Source organism: Callospermophilus lateralis, chromosome 5 (assembly GCF_048772815.1).
Source record: "Callospermophilus lateralis isolate mCalLat2 chromosome 5, mCalLat2.hap1, whole genome shotgun sequence".
NCBI classification, from domain to species: Eukaryota; Metazoa; Chordata; class Mammalia; order Rodentia; family Sciuridae; genus Callospermophilus; species Callospermophilus lateralis.
In genome coordinates this window covers 150,100,855-150,125,324 of record NC_135309.1, presented here as the reverse complement: position 1 = coordinate 150,125,324, position 24,470 = coordinate 150,100,855, and the positions used below count along the sequence as shown (strand labels likewise).

Sequence of the window (24,470 nt, the reverse complement as noted above, 5' to 3'; positions counted from 1 at the left end):
ATAGATAAGTTCCAGAATGAATAAATACTTAAGGTCTTTCTGGACATGTAAGAGGGAGGTTCCTTTAAAACCAGGTTGTTGATGTTAAAATGCTCAAATGACATACAGAAAAGTAACTACTATTTGCACATGTTTCAGATTAGTAATTCGTGGTTAATAGCTCTTGAGGATTTCAAATCAAGAAACATGAATGGAAACTCAGTCACTGGTATGGGCTTTGAGCTGTATGTACCACCCTTACCTCTCTGTCCACAGAGATGACTGCCTTGCCTCAGTCCCTAGGGAGTTCTGCAGTCTCCTCTCTCTGTATGGTTGGCTGCTGCTACTACCAATGCAGCAAAAAAAGATATGGGGAAGAGCATAACTTCCCTTTACCAAATTTGTAATACAAAACTTCATTTACAATATAATTGCTTTGGAATTAGAAACAACATTATTAATGGTTTGAAATTACCAAGAAAGTGAAAATAAAGTTGCTTAACATAGCAAGTGGTCCTTGGGCCAGCTAACTCAATACCCTCATTTTTTTGCAGTTGAAACCTGGTTGATTTTTTTCCCAGAGTAATAAATACAACTACTGTGAGGCAGAACCTAGATAAGATTCAAGTGTATGAAATCCAGGTCTCCTGCTGTTTCTTCTCTTTCTTTTTATTTTATATATTAATCCTGCTCTGAGTGGAAGAAAATTATTTTGAACATACATTTTGTCACAAAAACCGAACACTGTATATTTGCAATAAAAACAATCGAACACTCTAAATATTGGAAAATTTAAATAGAAAAAAAAATCAAGAAAATGGTATTATTTACTCAGCATGAGTAAATCTTCTATTTAGGAAAAGGAGGCAGCTGAGTTTCCCTGAGTGCTCTGAAGAGGACTCATTTCTGTTTCCGAGGACCAACTCCAGTGCCACCCTGTGCTTGGTGGACAAAAGTCACAATTCCTTTGTGCTCTGTGTTTGCGCCTCTATGTTAACACTCTCAACCTTGGCTTACTGTTCAGTTTGTTGTGTTGTTGGACTGGAGGATTCATTGACTATGATATGCTCAAAAGTCTCTACCAGGGGGCTTCTTGCCTAACAAGTCATCAAATAACTGGGTTGAATTGAACTAAACTGTATGATATTGTAAATTATTTTTTTTTATTTTTTAAGATGATGATGGACCTTTATTTTGTTCATTTATTTATATGTGGTGCTGAGAATCAAACCCCAGTGCCTCACACATCCTAGGCAAGCACTCTACCACTGAGCCACAACCCCAGCCCCTAGAAATTATTCTGATATTGTTTGTTTTTGTTTACTATCAGTTCAAAGATAAAGAAGGAGAAAAATTAAAAACAAAAACAACAGGACAGAAAAGAGAGACCTGGTTACAGGAAAGCAGAGGAGAAGACAGGAGAGAGAGGAAAGAGAAGAGGTAGGAAACGATAAAAAATAAAACACAGGGAAATTGAGGTATATTTGCCTCTATATAAAACTGTTGTGCAATATTCCTTGTCCTTTCCTATGCCAAAACACAAGCGATTGTGTTTAACCTCTTGAAACTGTCGAAAAGTAAAGCGCCAGCTACTTTGACTTTTTAAATTGTTTTATAATATCTAACACCTCATTTGAAGAATAAAAGAATTGATGTCAAAAGTTTAAATTAATTGTGTTCTACAATTAAAAGCTTTTACATTAAAACCACAAAATATATTTCTATGATTTCCATGTTTATATGCATATATTCTCTCCTAGCTTTATATTTTACCTCAACTGCTTTTTGTTGTTGTTGTTGTTGTTTCACGTTCTTGTCTGCTAACACTTCATTTGGGAACCTAGTGCTCCTTGGATTAAGTGGAAACATTTGACAAATTGCACAGAAAGGAAAGAGTTATCACATGTCTGAGGAGACGCTGAGGTTCCTCAGCAGGCTGAATTTGGTCTCCTTCAAAATAAAATATCTGGAAACAATACTGAATTAGTTAGCATGTTCCATCCAATTAGATTTGAGAATCACTGCTTAGCAAGCTCCCACAGGCCTGAAGAAATCAAACCTGCATTGTGTAAGCAGGGTGTAAAGAGAAGAAGAGGGAATGATGGAAAGACACAACAAACAGACCTCCTAAAATGAAATAAAATGAAAGCAAATGAGCTGTTTTGAGGATTTGGTTGTTGTTGCTGTTGTTTTAATCTATCTGAATTTGCTTTATCTTTAGTGAAAGGATGTGTTTTTATTGTCCTGATGAAAACATTACAAAGTTAATATAAATCAATCATCCCCTGACTTTACCAATTTTTAAGAAATCAAGAAAACCTTTATGTAAGGGATGCAGAAAATCATATTTTGAATTCACAAAAAATAAAAAAGAAGAAAATGTTTATAACAATGACCTAAACAGCTAATTTCTCAACTTTGTTACATATTGTTCTTTATGATTTTAAAAACACATTATTTCTAACGTTATCTTTCCTTATGAGGCATAAGGCTGCCACACTAATCACCCCACTACCTCTCTGACTCACCAGTTCTCAGCCCCTTCTTTGATTCTGAATGAGTCAGGAGAAGCAGCTGCTATTCTTGTCAACCACCAAGAACATTCTCAGTTAACTGTTAAGTTTTCACTCATCCATTCCTGGATGACTGGGCCAGGATCTTGGCCAGTGCTGCTCAGACTTCAGTGAACCTTAGAATCACCAAGGGTACTCATTAAAAATACAGAACCCTGGCCCCTTCATTCTAACTTACCAGGTCTGAGGTGGAGCCTGAAAATCGACATTTTAAGTAAGGACACCAGGTGAACCCTATGCCAAGGCACTTGTGGACCACAGTTTGAGGAAAGTGATACTTTCGAAGCAGAGAAAGTTTTCAATCACTGGCCTGGTGAAGACCTAAATATCTGTCTATGAGTTGTGATTGAGCTGTGAGCCAAAACTTGACCTTTGAATCTGAAGTAAGGTGCGTTAATGAAGGGAAGATAGAGAAGAAGCCGCTAAGAATTATCATGAGCCCTCTCCTCACCCTTTTTGCATCAGCCATATGGATTGTTAGTACCTCTTTCCCATTCTCTCTCTCATATGCCATATTAACACACAGGCTGCACATGTACCAGAGATTGTGATCCTATAGATTTAGAGTTAAGGGGCATTAGGACCAGATTTAAGTCAATGCTAGTAAAGTTCAAAGTCTGATAGCCAAAAGGTCTGAATTAAAAATGAATTGAAGCCAAACAGAGATAGTGGAGTCAGAGAAAAAGCCTGATCAAGACAGGAAAAAGCATTGGGAAGGGAAATAAAGAAGGCTTGGCTTTGCCACTGTGTCAGTTGGACATTCCATTCAACTGCCCCTGACAGGCATTCCGGTCCATTGGGCATGCCCAGTTTGTGTGACTGACTTTCACCAAATAGAATAATCAGCAACCTCATCTCAAGGCTTTACCAACATCAGGCCAGTAAAGTGACTACTGAAAAACATTCCCAAATTTGTGCTCAATGGACCCAAGTTGGGGGAGAGGAACTCCTCTGGTCTATAACAATGGTTTGAATCCTAGTCTCTAATTTCTTCCTTCTCAAACACTCTGGTCTCCACCAAAGGGACAATATTCGGTGAGATGCAGCCATTTTGTTGGTCAGCAGGAGCTCAAAAGCAAGACAATGTCATAGTTGTAGAGTACAGCATCAGCCTCCTCAACAGCAAACCCATCGCTGGAAGCTCCCAGATCACTGTGCCAACCAAGTGGAGAAGGGACTTTCATTTAGGGAACCTTATGTGAACCTTAGATGAGAAACTTGCTGACCTGCTTCTTTGATTTTTCAGCCTTACTATTTCTGATACTTAGGTGCTGTCTCTTAGAAACCCTAAAATAGCCAAGACATAACTCACGGCATGGAGGAATCCTCAGGTAAGCACCATCAGGTCCCAGAGAGTTGGGGCTCTGCTGTGTACTGTGTGTCTTGTGCACATGTTGGGTCTAGCAGAGGGTGTGTCATTATGGGATTTTATGAAATGTTTTGCCAAAGTAAGATTATTTCCCACTACTCTCCCTTTATATAAAATTTTTTTAAAATGCTGATTGTGAAGGACCAATGAGAGACTGGAAACCTGAGACATAACTGTTTTACCTGTTGTAAAACTTTCTATGCGCTGAGGACATAGCTCAGTTGGTAGAGTGCTTCCCTTGGGTTCAATCCCCAGCACCACAAAAAAAAAAAAAAAAAAATAGCCCACTTGAGAAGAGTGGCTACATATCAAAGAAAGGCAGTCTCTTGTTTAATTTTAAATGTTAGAAGAATCCTGTAGAATTGTTTTCCTCCAATTTACGAGTATGGCTGTCTTTCTGCTTTGCCAAAAATGCTGTATTAATAAGCTGTGTTGTTTGATTTGGAGATTCAAAAGAAATCTCCATCCCCAAAATCATTCCTCCTACCAATCCGCCATGTGGCCTAAAATTGCTCAATTCTTTTGATTCCAAATTTTTATTATACTTTTCTAGAGTGCTTTATAACTTATATATATATTATATATATATATATATATATATATATATATATATATATATATATATATATTCCTGCAAAGTGCAAAACACTCAGGTCTTTATCAGAGAAATCAAGGTCTCAGCAACAGGGCACAAAAAAAAGGACCTGGCAGGCACAAGAGAGTATAGGGGGTAGGGGGAGATGGACAGGAGAGGTGTTGAAGGAGAAAGAGTGAGAAATGAAGAGCTCAAGTCATGAGAAGTGGATTCAGCTCATTGAATCTTACAGCTGAGCTTGGCTAGAGAACATGTGTAGGATGATGGCCACTTGACTACAGGGATAAATAGGAATCTATCATTTTTTATGTCCCCCTCTCCATTGAATTCAGGTTTCAAAACTATTACTGAGCATCCGATAATTTCAAATGTATCAGGAATGTGAAATATGAATAAGATATAATTTCTGTCAAGGAAGAGAGAAAGGATGGGTGGAGACAGAACAAATTAATTTTCTGTGGCTACTGCAAAGTAACTAACAGAGAGCATTTTGATACATATTTTAATTCTTTCTTTTCTGTGCATTTTAGAGATTTTTGGTGATATTAATCTCACTCTTGGGATGCTGAACAAGGAGGATAATATTAGTAAGGTAGGACAAATAGGGAATAAAATCTTTCACCATTTTTAGTACCATTGTTGTAATATTTCATATATTTTCTTTTTTGCCTCAACTGCCTTATTTTTTTTTTCTGGCTTCTGATGTGGTGTTAGATTTTTCAAAAATGCAGTTGTAATAATGGAAGTCATTATAACGCTGAAACAATTATAGTTAGCATTTTAAGAACCAGGGCACTTAGCAATCATTTAGCATTTCAAGAATATATCCACTTCTAGAAACTAGCAAATGATGCCTTGGTTCATAACCTTATATAGGAAGGTATGGAAAGTGGGGGATGTCAAATTTGCAATCGTGTGGTTAAAGACTCCTCCTTCATAATTTTAGGGTTCCTAGGAAAATCCTCAAAGAGCTCCCATACTCATCTCTAATGAAATTTCACAACTGGAAAATTTTCCTGAGAATTGAAGGCTATTCAGACTTCAACAACCAAAATAACAATACTACCCTTCAATGGACACTTATATAGGAAGTGAAGGGCTAGATGTTTTCAACACAATGGTGCATTATATAATAATTACTTCTCACAATAACTTCTTAAATATTGCTATTTCCATTTGACAACTAGAAAAATAAGACAGAGAAGTTACATGACTTTCCCAGAGAAGAACAAAACACAAGCCCATCTCACTCCATCAAAATGCTCCTAATAACTAGTCAGTATTGCTCCCTGGAAAAGGCAATACCTATACCATTATCTCTTAATTCAGCAGTTCTAACCCCTGATTGTGTATTAGAATTCCTTATAAAATTTTAGGAAAATACGGATTGCCAAACCTCATCACAGGGATTCTGATTTGACCAATCTGTGAAGAGCCTAGACATTTAAAGCTCACAGAGCTTATGCTAGCATGTAGGTATGGTTGAAAATCATTATATTAATCTCTTAGTAGGAATTAATTTTCCCATAAAGCACTATTTCTCAAATATTTGGGAGCATGTGGGAAATGGTCTCTGAACCCCTTAAGTACTGAGGAAGAAATTCCAGAGAAGGCATCAGAGAATAACAAATGCTTACAATTTATTTTTATATTGTGTCAAGTTAAGGAATTGATATAGCCAGCACGACAAATGGGTCACAGTGCCAGCTAAGAGTCAGGTTCCAAGGGCAGCGATACCTCCTAATACTAACCACACTTATGCTTTCTGTCACTCAATTTTCTCATTCATAAAAAGGTATATTAGTGGCATCTAACACAGAGGCTCACTGTGAACAGTCCAAAGAGATGCTCTAGATAAAGGGCCTGGCCCAGTTCCAGGAACACAGGGAGGGCCCCACCAGTGGAGACCTTTCCAAGAGAACAGGCCTGCAGAAAGCAGAACGCATACACAGAGCAAATGATGAGACAGTCTCTGAAAGCACTTAAAGGAAGAAAGCAAAGACAAAGTAGAGCGTATTCTTGAGTCTTCTAAGGCTCAGCCCTTAGAAATAGTGCAAAGGGACCTGTTTCACACCTCAGATATGGGTGCAGCAGCTGGAGGTGTGCAATTGATACCGTTGGAGATCTGAGCACACCAGCCTCTCCTTCATGTAGAGAGATTTAGAGGCACTCACACACAAGCATCTGGCCAAGCCATGTAATTTCTGAGGCTACAGCTTCGTCCAAAAAGGATTCACCCTTCTCTTAGCAAAGGCATGAATAAAACAAGAACTTATAACCTTCCCTTTTTTTTCACTTTATACATTTTTTATTTGCTTTAATTAGTTATATATAATAGTAGAATGCATTTATGCACTTTGATATATAATAAATAAAGGGGTATAATTTCTCATTTTTTTGATTGTACATGTTATAGAATCACATCGGTCATGCAGTCATATGTGTAAATAAGGTAATAATGTCTGTTTCATTCTACTATCCTTCCTATCCCCATCTCCCCGCCCCTCCCTTCACTCCCCTCTACCTAAAGTAACTCTCCCTTTTGATCCAGTTTCATAGAGTAAAAACCTCTTTGGGAAATACAGTGTGCTTCCTTATACACTCCCTATAATTAAGAGCAGTAATTAGGGTGTCAGGCATTTCCATCACCCTGGGACCTCTACAACAATGACTTTCAAAAGACTCTAATATATCAAGCAACCTGTCCCTGCCTTCAGTTAGATCTTGCCATAGGGATGTAACAAGTTCAAATCAATTTTAGAATTAGTTTTGTTCTACATGTAAACTTTTGACTCCTAAAGATTCATGTCATGTTTGGGAAGCCCAAATTAAGATATTTAAAATCCACTGTGTAATAAAAATATATTGCCTACTTTAATTGTGTTATTTATTTGAACTTCATCCAATTCCTTTTTTTTTTTTACAATCCAAATACTCCTTATATATTCACAGGAGGACATTTACAGTCATCTCACGTCTATTATTCAGAATTCTGACATCTTGGATGACGCAATTGTCCAACGGTTGATTTATTACACTTCTAAGGACATGAGAGATGACCATGTAAGTTTGGTTCTTATTGGTGAATCAGCACAGGGCTAGCAACAGGGTCTTCAAGTCACCCAAGAGCATCTGTGTGGATGGAAGAATCTTTTTCTACATCTCTGCTAGAACCACAAATGACTTTTCCTTCTTTTACATGGAAACTTGAATACAGTTCCCATGCCCATTACTCAGCCTTTCACAGTTGAGGAAACAGGGAAATCTGAGAAAGACTTTAGAGGTGACATCATCCAGACTCCATTTAGATAGGGAATTTTATGCTGACATGTTTTTTTAAAAGTGACACAACTATCTGTGGACTGAACAAGTAACTAGAAACCAGTTTTCTTGGTCCCCTTATGATTTTTTATCTCTTTATGTGCCTCCTTGTCTGGGACTGTATGATCTTTTCTTGATTTCAACCCATTAATTCATTATACTCCACATCGTGAGCTCCTTGATGCTTTTATGAGAACATTTTTTAGTATCTTGTCTTGATCTTTTTATTTTCCTCAGCCGGAGGATTGATCAAATTTACCTAGTTCACCATCAACAAAAGCAGAATGTTTCCAATATCAAAGACAATTAGGTCAGAAGAGAATGAAACCAACCCTCTCAAATCCTGGCCCATTCCTTTCACCATTACTTTTGATCTTTTGAACACAATAATTCTTATTATTTAAGCATTCAACATAAATCCTATGTTCACAGTACATGATCAATTAGCAAGAAAACATCTACTGACCCCAGGTTTACAAGAACCCCATTAAAACCATTTTTTAAAAAATACATTAAAGTGACATCTTCTTTCCCAGCAAGTAACATCTATCTGAGAGTCTTTTACGATAGATTTGTAATTAATAGTCTGTTCTCCCTCTATACCAGACCTAGGGAAAATCACAATATTATGTAGGCTGTTTTTCTCTGCAGACTTTGATCTTCCTCTAGCTGTTATTATTTTTTCTTTTCCTTCTCAGAATCCCAGAGAAATCAGAATGCTAGCTGGTGAGGTTTTGGTGTCTCTAGCTGCACATGATTTCAACTCTGTGATGTATGAAGTCCAGAGTAACTTCAGGATTCTAGAGCTCCCAGACGAATTCGTTGTGCTCTCCCTGGCTGAACTGGCAACCAGATATGGTATAAAGAGGATATTTGATACACTTTAACTAGGAAACAACCACCTCTGAACAATTGTCTAAAACCCAGTGGTTTCAGAAAATGGCAGAAAGGAGAGCATCTCTGCCTACTATAGAGAATTGACAGGGACATAAGTGTGGCTATTTATGAATGTTTGTGAGCCTGCCCACCAGTCATTAGTCCAGAATGCAGTAAATTTGACCTGACTCCCATCCTCAACTTTCCCTTCACTTGGCTTTGCTTTTGCAGAAGTATGTTTGCCAAAAGGCATATTCTGCAAACTGATGAACACTTGTAAAGATTCCTACCATTAGTTTCTACACTACTTAGTTTAACAGATATTATTGAGCACCCATTAAATTTGCTGGGCCTTGGGAATACAGGGAAGGTTGGGCAGGAGATATTGATATTAATAAAACAATTATCCAAATAAACAATAGCCACTGGACAACAGGTACATGTAGTTGTATATGCAGTACCTTCTTTTGGGGTACTAACTATAACCTGGCATTTACATGGGGAAGAAGGGGATGAAGGAGAATATCTCCCTCCTGAACTTCACCTGCCTCCTCCTTGCAGCTTTGATATGCTTGTTGCTGATGCAAGAAGTCACAGAGCCCCCATGTGAGAAAATGAGTCATACCTTTCTTCTCTCACCTCCTTCACTGCAGTGTCCCAAAGTATTCCCTTCATGATGATGACCTTGCTCACCATGCAGACTATGCTCAGGCTGGCCGAGGATGAAAGTATGAAGCAAACTTTCTGTATCGGTGGGTATACCTGTGATTTCCTTTTTGCTTAAGATGAACTACAACTAGTCTTTACCAATTGAACACAAGTCTTATTTTCCCTTCTACTCTATTGTCTTTTCTAATACTAATGGGTGTCATTTATTGAGTGCCTCCCATTGTGGAAGGCCCTCTGCAGCCGGTTCTCTCACTCAGTTCTCACGACAATTCTGCAACATCATCAGTGGTACCATCATCCCATTGTGCAGATGAGAACTTTAAGATCATGAAAATTAATCAGTTTTCCTAAGGCAGTGACATACTCAGTGACATGTACAGGTGGCATTCAACCTGAGTCTTCATGACACCCAGACTCATTTGTATACTGTTCTGTACAGCCTCCTCTTCTCCTAGCATCCTCCTTCAAACACATTTCCTCTACAATGATCATGAGCTCTCACCAGCTCTTGGCAGAAATTTCGACCATACACTCTTATAGTGCCCTGTATATTTATTGGTATATATATATTTGGTATATGTATTTTTTATTTTATATACATATAAAATGACTTCATCTGCAAATTAGAATTGATGCATATTCACCTTTGATATATAGTGCCAAAGAGTTTTCCAAAGTGTTTATACCAATTCAACTCTCATCAGTAATAAGTAAGAATACCAGCTACACCTCAGACCATTCAATCATTGGCATTGACTATATTAAATAATATCAATTCTGTATGGTGTGTTTTCATGTCTCATACTGTTTCAATTTGTATTTTACTAACTTGACTGAACACTTTTTATATGTTTATTTTGTGCAGTTGTAAGATTGTATATAAACTATAATATGTTTCTTAATCATCATAGTTCTTCCCTTTCTTATATTTTTCTCTGTGGTCATATTTTTATTCTGTTTAATTTGCACTTATACTTTCTTAAGTTGGCTGCAAAATGGTCCCTTGAGTTGAAGTGGATTCCCTTTTATTTCTATCTGTTGTCTTGAATTCTGGACTTGTGTTATAAATCCCCATTTGGAATACAGAAGTTCTTTGACTTATGATGGGGTTATGTCCTGATAAACTAAAATGGAAAATACAAGTTGAAAATGCACTGACTATGCCTATTCTATGTGGATTTTTTTTTAAATGCAGCCCTTGAGAAGTTCAGCAAGGCCATTTACAAGTATGTCAACCACTGGAAAGACTTCCCCTATCCCAGATTGGATGCCAACCGACTGTCTGACAAAATCTTCATGCTTTTCCGGTACATAATGGAAAAATGGGCCCCCATGGCCTCCCATGCACAGGTGAGTGGAGCCTCTGAGGGTGCCAAGATGGATTGCCCTCTGGGTTGATTTCAATCTAGGTTTAAGTTGTATCCTATTTAGGTTGCTCTGGGGTAAAATATAAAATGTCAAATACTTGGCTACCTTCTCTAGTTCTGTTTCTTTTCTAAACTTTAACCTATTAAGGTATTTTTTTAACATCATAGTGTAGTTGAATCATTATCAAGCATAGAACTTTTTGAAACTCCTCTTTCTTTGTAACATGGGAATTGAGCTCTGTTTTTTTGGACACTATTGCACTATTGGGATTTTTTTTTTAGGTTAATGAGATCTTTCATTGTTTCCATCTGTTTCAAATCACCATTTAGTCATTCTCCCATCTAGTATTTATTGAATCTCCATGGCATGCCAGTTAATATTCCAGTGAGGATGTAGCAAGGATTAAACAGACCCAAACATTGCTCTTGTGGAACTGATATTTCAAAGTATAAAGAGAAGAAATGAGTGAAATAGAGAGAATGTGAGCTGTCTCACATCTTATATATCATAACCCACATTTGAGCTGAGTTACTAACTGGGAAAACAACAGGCTGCAGAAATATCCAGTGTCTATGAACATCATGATTAAATAAAATAATATCTGAACAATGCATCAGGCTGTGTCAAAATACCAGAACGCCCTATAGAGAATAGATTACAAAGTGCATTCACATATATAATCCCATCTTTTATCTTGCTAAATTGTTATAATTTTTAAGTAAGCTAAATTATATTGAATTTAGGTCCCTCTAATGTTATATTATTAAAAAGTTTGATACTGAGCTACATTCTCGAGTTCAGTTTCTTTTCTATGCTTTAAGCTATAAGAGCATTAAGAGCATTTACTTTTTTTAACAACCTGCATTGGTTAAGTCATTAGCAGACATGAAACTTTTCAAATATTCTGTAGAAACCTTTTCTTGAAGGCATCTGCAAAACAGAATTCAGTGGGTCCATTTGATGGCCATTCCCTTTGCTTCCCATAGGAAGAGAAAGGCAAATGAAGAAGAGGGTACACAAAGTGATAAGGGAACACAGAGGGAAGACACTTGTCTCCCCTGGTGAAGCAAAGCATTGGAACTGAGCCTTGCAGCCCACGAGGTTAACCACCACAGGGAAGGTACATTCCTCCAAAGGCTGCAGATGGGGAAAAATGCCTACTTCCGTGAGAGCAGAAAGGGAGCTGGAGGGAAGACAGGAGATCCAAGGCAGAAAGAAATGAAACCAGAAAGGTGGTCCAGCCACATTGTGAAAAGACTGACATGTTACACAGGAACGGGGACTTTTTTCAAGAAATGAGAAACATTTAAGTTTTTAAATCAAGGATTAGAATATTAGGGGTAAAAATCATTGTAATGTCAGTGTTAAAGACAGATCCAGAATAGGGATGAATTAAGGCAAGGTCATACATGGTAAAAGGATCAATTAATGTAGTGTCGGTGGTCTTGATGAATGAAGTCAGACTCTGAAGAAGACACCTAGTGTGTTTCCTAGATTTCTGGGTTCAGTGGTCTTGGTGCCATGAATTTAGATAAGGGAAATGGGAGGAAGAACAAATCTGGGACAGTACAACATGGATTAATGTAGACATTCCAACTTGAATGTCTCTGGTTTATTGAAGTGGAGATATTAGTAAGTTAGGGGATATTCAGGTTGGAGTTAAAAAGGAAAAACAAAAACTGGTTGCATAGATATTAGTGTCATTGTTTCAGACAGAGCTATACAAGGAAAGTATGGAGAGTGGAAAGTGCCAAAAAATAGAGTTCTGGGGGAAAGCAAAGGAAGGACACATGACAGGAATTTCAGGATTGTACTGGAGGCGTTGAAATCTTAGAAACAAACAAAGAAAAAATTTTTAAGAAGAATAAAGTTCTACAGAGTCCATCATTAGAGTGCTCAATCAAGAAAAGTCTTGAAAAGTACCTGTTGCCTAGAAATGCTTGGTAGAAGAGCCACCACCTACCTGTTGCAATCTTTTGTATACAGGATTGAACCCAGGGGAAATTAACCACTGAGCCACATCCCCAGCCTATTTATTTATTTATTTATTTATTTATTTATTTATTTATTTATTTATAGATGGGATCTCATTAAGTTACTTAGGGTCTCATTGTTGCTGAGGATGGCTCTAAATTTGCAATCCTCTTGCCTCGGCCTTCTAAGTGCTGGAATTACAGTCATGCACCACCATGCCCAGCTTGATCCTGTCTTGAATAGAATAAATGGTCATTGTTTTGAGCTGGTCTGCTTGCAACAAAATTCAGCCAAAACAAACAAAAAAAAAATTATCATATAGTATTAGCTAGAAAAAGTAGACTATAGAACTATATAGTTAGTTAAGAATTGTATATATAACAAATTAAAATTTTAAAAAATAAATTTAAAAAAGAAGCTAAACAGCTTAAGGAAAGTGGGGAAAATCAAAAAATAAATAGAAGTGAAAGATTAAAAAACAAAAAAGAATGCTGTTTCACAATGAAACCTCTGAGAAAGAAATCAGGAAGTCAATATCATTCAGAATGCCTCAAAAACATAAAGTACCTAGGAGTAAACCTAACCAAGGAAGTGAAAAATTTCTACAGTGGAAACGGTGAAACACTGAAGAAAGAAATCAAAGTAGGCATTAGAAGATGGAAAGACCTCCCATGATTATGGATTAGGAGAAATAACATTGCTACAGTGGCCATACTACCAAAGTAATCTACAGATTCAATGAAACACTCATTAAAATATCAATGTCATTATTCACAAAACTAAAAAAAAGAAAAATTCTAAAGTTTATTTGGAACCACAACAGATCCCAAATAGCCAAAGCAATCCTTAGCAAAAAAAAAAAAAAAAAAAAAAAAAGAATAATGATGAAAGCATCACAATTCCTGGATTTCAAAATATACTGCAGAGCCATAGTAGCAAAAACAGCATGGAATTGGCATAAAAATAGGCACAGCCAATGGAATAAAATGGACAACCCAGAAATAAACTTTCACATATACAGCAATATGATTCTTGACAAAGATGTCCAAACCTTGTGTTGGAAAAAAGATAGCCTCTTTAACAAGTGATGTTAGGGAAAGTGAATATCCATCCTTAGTAGGTTGAAACTAGATCCCCATTTCTCATCCTGTAAAAAAATTAATGAAAATGGATCAGAAACCTAACATAAGATCTGGAAAAAAAAATCTGAAACTGCAAGGCCACTAGAGGAAAGCATAGGATAAACACCTTAAGATACAAGCACAGGCAACAATTTCCTGACTTGAACTCAAGAAATAGTTCAGGAAATAAAGGCAAGAATTGACAAATGCAATTACATCAAATTAAAAAGGTTCTGCACAGCAAAGGAAACAATCAACAGAGTGAAGAGACAGACTACAGAGTAGGAGAGAACCTTCGTTTGTCATTTATCTGACGGAGAGTTAATATCCAGAATACACAAAGAACAAAAAACATCAAAAGAACTCTAATCCAGTTTAAAAGCAGTCTGAACAGACACTTCTCAAAAGAAGTACAAATAGACAATAATAATATAGGAAAAAAATGCTTAACATCTTTAGCCATCAGGGAAATGCAAATCAAAACTATATTGAGAGTCCACCTCACCCCAGTCAGCAAGGCTATTATCGAAAGAAAAAAAATGCTGGAAAGAATATAGAGAAAAAGGAATCCTTAGACAAAGTATATAACCACTATGGGAAAAAAAGGTACAGAGGTTTCTCACAAAAACTAAAACTAGAACTACCATACAATTCAGCTATACCACTCCAGTGTATACACCCCCCAAAATGAAATCAGCACCCTAAAGAGATACCTGCATACCTACCTTTATTGTGGCACTGTTTACAATATTAACATTTCATACTCAGCCTAGGTGCTCATTAAAGGTGAATGATTTTTTTTAATGTAATAAACATTTATGATAGAATGTTGTTCAGTCCTAAAGAATGAAATCATTTCATTTGCAGGAAAATGGATGGAACTGGAGGTCATCATGCTAAATGAAATAAACCAGACACAGAAAGACAAGTAGCATGTTTTCTGTATATGTGGAAAATTAAAAGAAGAAGAAAAGAAAGAAAGAAAGAAAAGATGATCTGAAAGTAGAAGAGGATCTATCAAGGACAGGAGAGGATGGGGAGGGAAGAGGGAGTAGTGGGGAAGCGGGATATGATTAAATGCCATATGTGTATGTATGGAAACGTCACAGTGAAATCCATTGATTTGTACAATTAATAGGAGTTAACATTAATAATAAAAATTTTAAAAATGGTGTAAGGCATTTTAATTAAAATACATAAAAAAGGAAAGAATAAGTAAAAATGTTTAAAAAGCGTATAAAACCAGACAAAGACACATCAAGGAAAGAAAACTTCAGACCAATATCTTTAATGAACATAGATGCAAAAATTCCTAATAAAATCCTGACAAATCCCATACAAAAGGACATTTAAAAGATAGTGCACCATAATCAACTGGTTTCATCCCACGGATGCAGGGTTGGTTCATACAGCAATCAATTAATGGAATTCATCACATGAATAGGCTTCAAGAAAAGAATCATGTGTTATCTCAATAGGTGCAGAAAGAGCATGTGACAAAATACAGCATCCATTCATGTTTAAAACACTAGAAAAAATAGGGATAGAAGAAATAACCCAAGTCCAACATCATTCTAACCAGAGACAAAATGAAAGCATTCTCTCTAAAAACAGGAGCAAGACAGGGATGCCCTCTTTCACTACTTCTATAAGCTTAGTTTTGAAACTCTAGCCAGAGCAATTAGACAGATAAAAGAAATTAAAGAGGTGTGAATAACTAACTCCAACTGTCATTATTTGCCAACAACATGATCCTGTATTTATAAAATACAAAATATTCCACTCAAAACTTCTGGAACTAATAAATGAATTTAGCAAAGTAACAGGATATAAAATCAACATCCAGATATCAAATGCACTACTATACATCAGTGATGAATCCACTGAAAGAGAAATTAGGAAAGCTATCCCATTCACAATAGTCTCAAAAAAATAAAATATTGGGGAATCTATCAAAAGTAGTAAAGGACCTCTGCAATGAAAACAACAGACCACTAAAGAAAGAAATTTAGGAAGACCTTAGAAGATGGAAAGACCTCCCATGTTCTTGGATAGGCAGAATCAATACTGTCAAAACGACCATATACTGAAAGCAATATACAGATTCAATGCAATCCCCATAAAAATTCCAATGACATTCTTTATAGATATAGAAAAAGTGGTCATGAAATTCATCTGAAAAAATAAGAGGCCAATAATGGACAAAGCAATCCTGAGGGAGAAAAGTGAAGCAGAAGGCATCACAATACCAGACCTCAAATTATACTACAGAACTATAATAAAAAAAACAACCTGATACTGACACCAAAACAGACAAGAAGATCAATGGAACAGAATGGAAGGCACAGAGACAAACCCACAAAACACAATTACTTCATACTAGACAAAGGTACCAAAAACATATATTGGAGAAACAATAGCCTCCTCAACAAATGGTGCTGCAAAAACTGGAAATCCATATGAGGCAGAATGAAATTTTAACCCCTATCTCTCACCTTGCATGAAACTCAACTCAAAATGGATCAAAGACCTAGAAATTACACCAGAAACCCTGCAAATATTGCAAAAAAAAAAAAAATAGGACCAACTCTTCACTATGTTGGATTAGAAAATGACTTTCTCAATGACTCCTAAATCACAAGGAATAAAGTTAATAATCAATAAACTGGAATTCATCAAACTAAAAAGCTTCTTCATAGTAAAGAAACCAATCAAGAATGTAAAAAGAGGGCCTACAGAATGGGAGGAAAATCTTTGTCATCTGCACCTCAGATAGGACATTAATTTCCAGGATATATAAAGAGCTCAAAAAAAAAAAGAAAAAAGAAATAAAAATCAATAAATGGGCTAAGGAATGGAACAGACACTTCACAGAAGAAGAAATACAAATGGTCAACAAATATATGTAAAAAATGTTCAACACACATAGCAATTAGAGAAATGCAAATTAAAACTACACTGAGATTTCATCACACTCCATTCAGAATGACCATTATCAAGAAAACAAATAACAATAAACGTTGACAAGGATGTTGGGGAAAATGTACACTAAAAAATTTTTGGTGAGACTGCAAATTGGTGCAACTACTCTGGAAAGCAGTATGGTAATTCCTCAAAAAACTAGAAGTGGAAACACCATTTGATCCAGGTATTCTAATTCTTAGTATATATCCAAAGGATTTAAAATCAGCATACTGCAGTGGCATAGCTACATTAATGTTGATAACAACTCAATTCATATTTGCTAAGCTATGGAACCAACCTAGGTGCCCTTAAACAGGTGAATGGATAAAGAAAATTTGGTATTTATATGCAATGGAATATCACTCATTCACAAATAAGAATGAAATTATGGCATTTGCCAGTAAATGGATGGAACTGGAGACTATCATGCTAAGTCAAATAAGCCAACACCAAAAAACCAAAGGTTGAACATTTTCTCTAATATTTGGATGCTAACTCATAACAAAGGAAGCAGGGGAGGGGAATTAAAAAAGTTCATTGGATTAGACAAAGGGGAATGAAGGGAAGGGAGGGGGGAGAGAAAAGGAAAGATAGTGGAACAAATCCATAATAATTTTTCTATGTACATATATGAATATAACATATTGAATTCCACCATCGTGTGCATCCTCAAGAATAGGGTCCTAATTAGAATAAGATTATTCCATGCTTGCATAGTTTTATCAAAATTAATTCTACTGTCATGTATAGCTAAAAAGAAACAAAATTTTTTTAAAAAAAATTAAAAATAATATATGCCAAACCATGTCATATATGGCTTTTGTGGCTATTGTTTTCTTTTTTCCAAATATTTGTGATAGCTAAATTGTTATAATCAAAATTTATTACATTTATAGGTTCTACTGTGGAAGTTGTTCATTTTCATAGTCAAGTGGAGAGGAAATCATAGTGGAGAAGTGAATGGGAGGTGGGAAGTGAAGATAGCACATGTATGGAACTTCTTCAAAAAGTTTTATTCCAAGACAGGGAGAGAGAGGGGGAACTGGGTGGAGCTAACAGTAGTGGGTCAAGGTGATGTGCAGTCACTAAATATTTCTTAAAAGAAGGAAATTTTCAATTCATTAATATATAAAAGAAAGTGACTTAGAGATTCAGCAAATAGGAAAAAGGGCAAGTATTACAATGAGTGTCAATGTAGATACAGATGCAAATATAAATACTGCTCTGCCTCATGCAGTGGCCTTCTCCAGAGCGTTTTTTTTTTTTTTAAATAGATTTTTACAGAACCTCTTCTTGCCTGAAAGCATCAAGTAAAAATTATTGGGATCCCCTAAAGCTCCTTATACCCAGTAAATATATAAATACTATAATCATGTATTAGAAATTGTATATTTTGCTGCTTCTACAGATTTTAGCCATAGTAAAGGTCCATGGCCCCACTGTGAGCCTGCTGCTACACCGAGAAGACTTCTGTGAATTTGCCCTAAACCAGGTACATTGGCTCCTGAACCAGTATAAAGACCAAGAGATTGATTTCCACATCACTCAGGTAAGAGCCACACCTTAAAGGAACTGAATCAGAATCAATCTCCAGCCCTTCTGAGGACACTGAGTCTCAAAGGACCTATGGAACTTAAAGACCTGTTTGGCAGCTGAACTTAAATACTTGGTCAATGGGAGGTGGAGATAGGTTGTCTTAGCTAGTGATGGTAACGCCGCGAAGGGACTGAAAAATTTCATTCCAAATACTGAGGCACTGAACAAGGTGAAGGGAGCCTGAATCATTGAAGAAAACCTGTAACTGTGGGAAGCTTATGGGGTTGTTCTCCTCACAAATTTTACCTATTTGCATTCCATGTCCTGGGTCTCTGCATCTCTGGTGGATTCCGCCTAACCTGTGAGCACTTCCATTTTAGAGTATAAAAGAGATACTGGCTGCAGCAGTCGTGTATGACATTGTCCTTCCCAGAAACTTGAGAAAATCCATTTTTATCAATTTACTTCACCAGGTAAGATGACCATGCTGTCAACTCTGTTTGGTTTTAACTGGTTTTCTGTTTTTCACTTCTATCACCTGATTTTTTTTTTCCCTCCCCATTCAGTTCTGCAGAATTCCGGAGCCTTCTGCAAAGGAAAATGAAATTGAAGCTTCAAACTGTTTCCTCATTCTAGGTAGGATCCTGCATCCTGAGGGCATTAAAAAAATGTCCCCAAGTGACCAAAACAACAATGGTAAGAGGGTGTGCAAATTGTCACTTTAGTTATCACCACATATAACACACAAAAAAATGTTTCTTCAGCTCACAGTATTCTGTGCCTGCCCCTCTCCCGTAAGCTTCCAGGAGGGATGGTATAGGTAAGGTGGCAGCATTCTGGGAATAGAGAATTTTCAGCTCTCAGTCGATAGAAGTCCCTGGGAAACTAGGAAGAGTTGCTAACCCTAAGAATAGGAAATTGGCTATTTTTTTCTTGGTATATCAGGTGATGAGAAACTGTCAAGTCCAAAGTCACCCCCTTTTCACCTTTGGCCATCCCATTGTGTTCAAGCCTCCTTAGCCCTCAATCTTTCTCTACCTCCTCACTCTCCTGTTTCTTCTTGCCCTTGTGGCACCGTCATAGCCCCTTCATTACCTGGTTGGAATGATTGCCACAGAAGAAATCAAGTCCCCAGGTCAGGATGCAAAACTCTACACCAGCTCAGCTCCTGGGGATGAAGCGCAGCATCCATCTAAAGCCTCCCACATCTCCATTCTCCATCCAAAATGTCACCACACTGACTTCATTGTATACCTTCCTATTATGTTCTACTTCTCTTGTGACAAAACCCTCTGTCTCTATACATTCCTCCTCGGCCTAATTAGCTAATTTATTTCATCTCTGACAATTTCTGAAACAAACTGCTCTCTTCCAGCCAGGCATTTCCTCAACTTTGCCTGCTTCAATGCCTGCAGTCCTGTAGCTTCTCATCTGGCAAAACATCACTCCCATCTGCCTCCATTTCCATTACCTCCGTCTGGCCAAAACTGTGTCTCTTCTCCTCTTCTTCTAAGGACACCAGTCATGTTGAACCAGGACCCACTCTAAGGACCCTCTATTAACTTGATTATATTTGCAAAGATCTTAATTTCCAAATAAGGCCATGTTCACAGGTATTAACATAAGTGAACCCACTAGATATAGAAAGTTCTTAGTAACCAAACTGCTTAAGTAGTTCTGAAATACGAAGTATGGACATCATATAATCAAATTACAAACTGAAGAGTGACTTTGACAATCCTCATGATAAAATTCACTTCTTCCCATGCAGAAGCATTTACCTGAGATGAAAATGAGTTCTTATGACCCCAGTATTTCTTAAACCTGCAGCCCATTCCAATGCAGCAGACCTGATGGAATTTTTTGATGAACAAATAAGAAGTAACAATGAAGTTATTCGAATAGGAGTCTTGACTTTGTTAAAATCAGTCATCAGTGCTGAGGGTAAGCATTAGGGACAATACAGAGTGGTTTATTTCATACCAAGAAGAAAACTAATGCCTATGCATCCCATTAATTCTATCCTAAGTCATCTGTAAAACATCATATGCACATTAAACTCTGCCTTCTCAGTCTTAAGCAGTCCATTACTTTTAAATGGACATTTTCAGTTGCCTCTCTTCTTTCATGATACTTTGGATACATTCTGTTGAAATAGATGAGTAGATTTTTCAAATCAAATTTCAAATTTAGAAGATCCAGCAAGTAGATTAAGGAAATCAATTACAAACAGCAGGTAGGCAGGAAGAATGTACAATTCCCTACATGTTAGTACATTTAAAATAGAGAGTAATTTAATGAATTACCACATTTCATTAATTCCAAAAAGCATTCAGTATTTTCATAATATTGAATGAATCTTTCATTTTAAAACATCTTTAGTTAACTACTATTTTTTTTCTTTTTTGGTGCAATATAAAATAACAGTGCATTATAAAATTGATGATACCTGTGACTCAATAAAATGAGAATTCATTTTTGCACAACATAATATAGATTTTTTTAAAAAATTACAGTTAGCACTATACAAAAGAATCAGCATATCAGAAAACATAATGTAGTCTTACAAAATTCAGAGCTGATCCACCAGGAATAACATATTGAATCCCTGATGGAAGCAAACACTTCAAACAAGATGAAACAAATGTCGTAGGAAGTAAAGAAAGACACAGACTCCTTAAAGAGTTAGGAAAGACGAGGGTAGGAAATAATTGAATAACATGTTAAAGACAAAAGACAATCATGTACCATAATTCTAGTAGGTTTTCATCAACCATAAAACCACTGTACTCCTACTGGATCTGACCTCACAATCTTTCTTTTTCTTCCAGAACCCAGGTTGAGGGATCACATCATTTCAATTGAAAGAACAGTCAAAGTTGTCATGGGTGACCCCAATGCAAAAGTAAGAGAATTAATAGAAACTTTTACTTTGTTATTGGTAGCTATAGGAATAGATGAAATAACACTAATTTTTTAAGAATCAACTGTGAGACTGCTTTAAGAAGAGATCAATGATCAATTTCATTTTTAAAATAACTCAATCCCAAAAAGATAAACTCCCTGAAGGTAAAACCCTAAGCGTCCTTTCAGTGGACTCTCACCCAGAGCAGCACTACGTCAATGCTCTTCAGATGTTTAAAAATAAATGTTAACTATAAAGATAATGTGTTTCTCCCTCCCTCCCCCCAAAAAACCCTGAATCTTGTTCTTAGCTTACATATATCCTATTTTCCATCCAGAGAGCACTGAGAACAAGTCTTGCACACCATAGATTGCTCAATGTTTCCTGATTATTTGATTAAAGTAGTAAAGTCAGAAAATATAGAATTTATGCTGGGAGAAATCAAGAAAATTAGCAGTTATTGTAGTCTTTGTATGAAACCTACACCTTGAGAACAAACTCTTTGCAGAAGGGGAGAAAGAAGAGGAGAAAAACCTTCTAAAAGGCTTTGGACTTCAATGGATATTTTGTTATTTAAAATAACAAAAACTTTGCAATACGTAATAATGGAGTAAAATATGAACATGCAAAAATATATAACACTCCATTATGTATACATATACATTTATTTACATATTTATATGTCTCTGTGTGTGTGTGTGTGTGTGTGCGTGTTCCAGTAATGAACCAAGCCAATAGAAGAACTATGAAAGTAGTTTGGAATAGAATAAAAAAAGTATGGATACATTCAAAGGCCAGCTCCCTAGGCAAATAAAAAAAGAAGATGGATCTTTTTTGCTTTACTATGTAGAGTGATTCTGTGTCTTCATACTTTGACCATCAAGCAGCCCTGCTTTTCTGTGAAAAATTAGTTTTTACTTCCCACCCTGCAATAAATGACCCATTCATTCAAGGATTGGGTCTTCAGGTTTCTGTCCTCCAGGGAAGCAATCAAATAAATGAATTTAAACCGAATATTGCTAAAAATATTATAACGCAAATTTATAATCTCTCCCTCTAATTCTGAAGGCTAGATATATTTCAGAATTCACAATTTTTTAGATTATAGAAAGACATTACTGTAATAGCAACCCAAAATCTAAATCAATGGATATTTCTGCAATACAATGTACACATATCCACACTACACATAAGACTACAAACAGCTTTAAAAGAGATTAATATGGATTTTGCCACTAAATGATTTTAAAAAACAAAATTCCAGTTTTTAGGGTTCTTTGGATTTTAGAATTGTGAATAAACAATTGAGGACCTGTAATTCAATCTACAATACTCTTCATTGAGTATATTTAAAGTGAGGCAGTGTTTCAGCCCCAAGTTTCCAACATTTTACAATAAAGGATATCTTTGGAATGTGGGAAAAGATATTTAGGTTGAAGAGAACATTTCCAGTGACTCTGTAGATTGTTTCCTGCTCCATTTATTTATTGTAAATATAGCTCATTTTATATTCTCTTTTGAAAAGGTTCCCACCTTTGAATCTCACAATGGTTATAAGATAAGGTACATATCCATTCTTCTAAACATACTAAAGCATTGCTATTGCCTTGTTCCTACTCTAGGTGAGGAAATCCACCCTTCTTCTCATCCAAACCATGTGTGATAAGTGCTACATTGAAGCTCGGGAAGGATGGCCCTTGATTGATTATGTCTTCTCCCAGTTTGCAAAGTCTAACAAGAAACTGGTATGAGGGGTCTTCAGTTTTGAGTGTCACACTGAAACCTGGGATTTACAAAAAAAAAAAATTACTGGGCTCTATTAAATAACTGATTTCAAAGTTATATTTCATTGTGATTTTTCGGTAATTTTTATCGGCCTCTGGATTCTCAGCTCCCTTTCACTCCTGTCAACAAGTAAAAGGGAGGTTAAATCACAGTTTTCTCTGAGGAGACAACCAGCATCCTTAAGTTTGAGAATGGGGTTGGTGTGGAGAGGCACAGAGAGAGTGGATTGTTTTTAAGAAAACAAGAGACACTGATACTAAATACACTAATGTTTTAATCCATTTGGTCAGCTAATGCAAAAATGACATACACTGTGTGGCTTGTGAATCTTTATTCCTCACAGTTCTGCATGATGAGAAATCCGAGATTCAATGTCTGGTGAGGGCTTGCTTCTTCACAGACGGTGCCTTGTCCCTATGTCCACACATAGGACAGCCACCTAGCCCACCAAGATTCCTTTCACATGACCATCAATTTCAAACACAAAGCCTCTGCCCTCATGACCCATATCACCTTCCAAGAGCCACTCCTCCTAATACCATCACCATGAGCATTAAGATTTCAACACATGAATTTTGGGGAAACGCAACCATTCAGACCATAACAACAGGGCTCAACTTTCTGTAGATGAAAATTGAGTGTAAGTCAAGGCAAAGTGGCATACACCTGTTATCCCAGTGTCTCTGGAAACTGAGGCAGGAGAATCACAAGTTCAAAGCCAGCCTCAGCAACTTAACAAGGTCCTAAGCAACTTAGCAAGACCCTGCCTCAAAATAAAAAAAAATAAAAAAAGGCTGGGAATGTGGCTCAGTGGTTAAGTGCTCCTGAGTTCAATCCTTGGTACAAAAAAAAAAAAAAATTGAGATATATCAGCAATTTTAGGAAGAAGTCACAACTGAAATTGCAATCTACTCCACTAGGAAGCAGTGCTTTAAAAATTTTTGCCCCAGAGAAAATGAAAAAGAATTGATTGAGGGTGGGGATATCCTCTGCTCAAAGATCCTCACAATTTTTACTTTTCTATTTTATCCAGGGGTGTATTTTCCAACCCATTCCTCCAAGGGGCCCTTTCAAATAGGGATTAGATGTTGGAGACAGTATCATCAGGATCCAGAGCTCCTTGAGTGACAACATCCCCATTCCAGAAACTGAAAACACATCTACATAAGGTTAGAGGGACCAACATTAGGGCTCATTGTCACCTGTTTCATCTTTATTAAAGGAAAAAACAGTGAAATCTAATTCCCACGAGGAAGAAATTGGGGAGAAATCTGTTCAAGAAACAAGTCTCAAGGTCCTTAAAAACCTGGATCCACTCGTCTTTGGAATGCCCCAGGTAAGTGTTCCTTCGTCAACAGCTACGGTTACTTCAACCACCTGCCCAAAGCTCTGCCCTCTCAGGATGAAAGACAGGGGTTTGTGTCATCAGCTTTTT

The 24,470-nt window shown here is 36.6% G+C and overlaps 1 protein-coding gene across 1 annotated transcript in view; it reads left to right on the top strand.

Annotated features, from left to right (window-relative positions):
* The first annotated feature begins 3,867 nt into the window (after positions 1-3,867).
* The window catches only part of Mroh2b (maestro heat like repeat family member 2B), a 64,730-nt gene continuing 44,127 nt past the window's right edge, over positions 3,868-24,470 (top strand). Inside the window, exons 1-13 of the mRNA XM_076857704.1 lie at positions 3,868-3,883; positions 5,047-5,108; positions 7,469-7,579; positions 8,536-8,695; positions 9,367-9,465; positions 10,578-10,732; positions 18,218-18,358; positions 18,726-18,818; positions 18,912-18,981; positions 20,176-20,289; positions 21,177-21,250; positions 22,873-22,995; positions 24,258-24,371. Coding sequence (XP_076713819.1) covers positions 3,868-3,883; positions 5,047-5,108; positions 7,469-7,579; positions 8,536-8,695; positions 9,367-9,465; positions 10,578-10,732; positions 18,218-18,358; positions 18,726-18,818; positions 18,912-18,981; positions 20,176-20,289; positions 21,177-21,250; positions 22,873-22,995; positions 24,258-24,371 — 1,332 coding nt within the window. The remainder of the gene's footprint in view (positions 3,884-5,046; positions 5,109-7,468; positions 7,580-8,535; positions 8,696-9,366; positions 9,466-10,577; positions 10,733-18,217; positions 18,359-18,725; positions 18,819-18,911; positions 18,982-20,175; positions 20,290-21,176; positions 21,251-22,872; positions 22,996-24,257; positions 24,372-24,470) is intronic.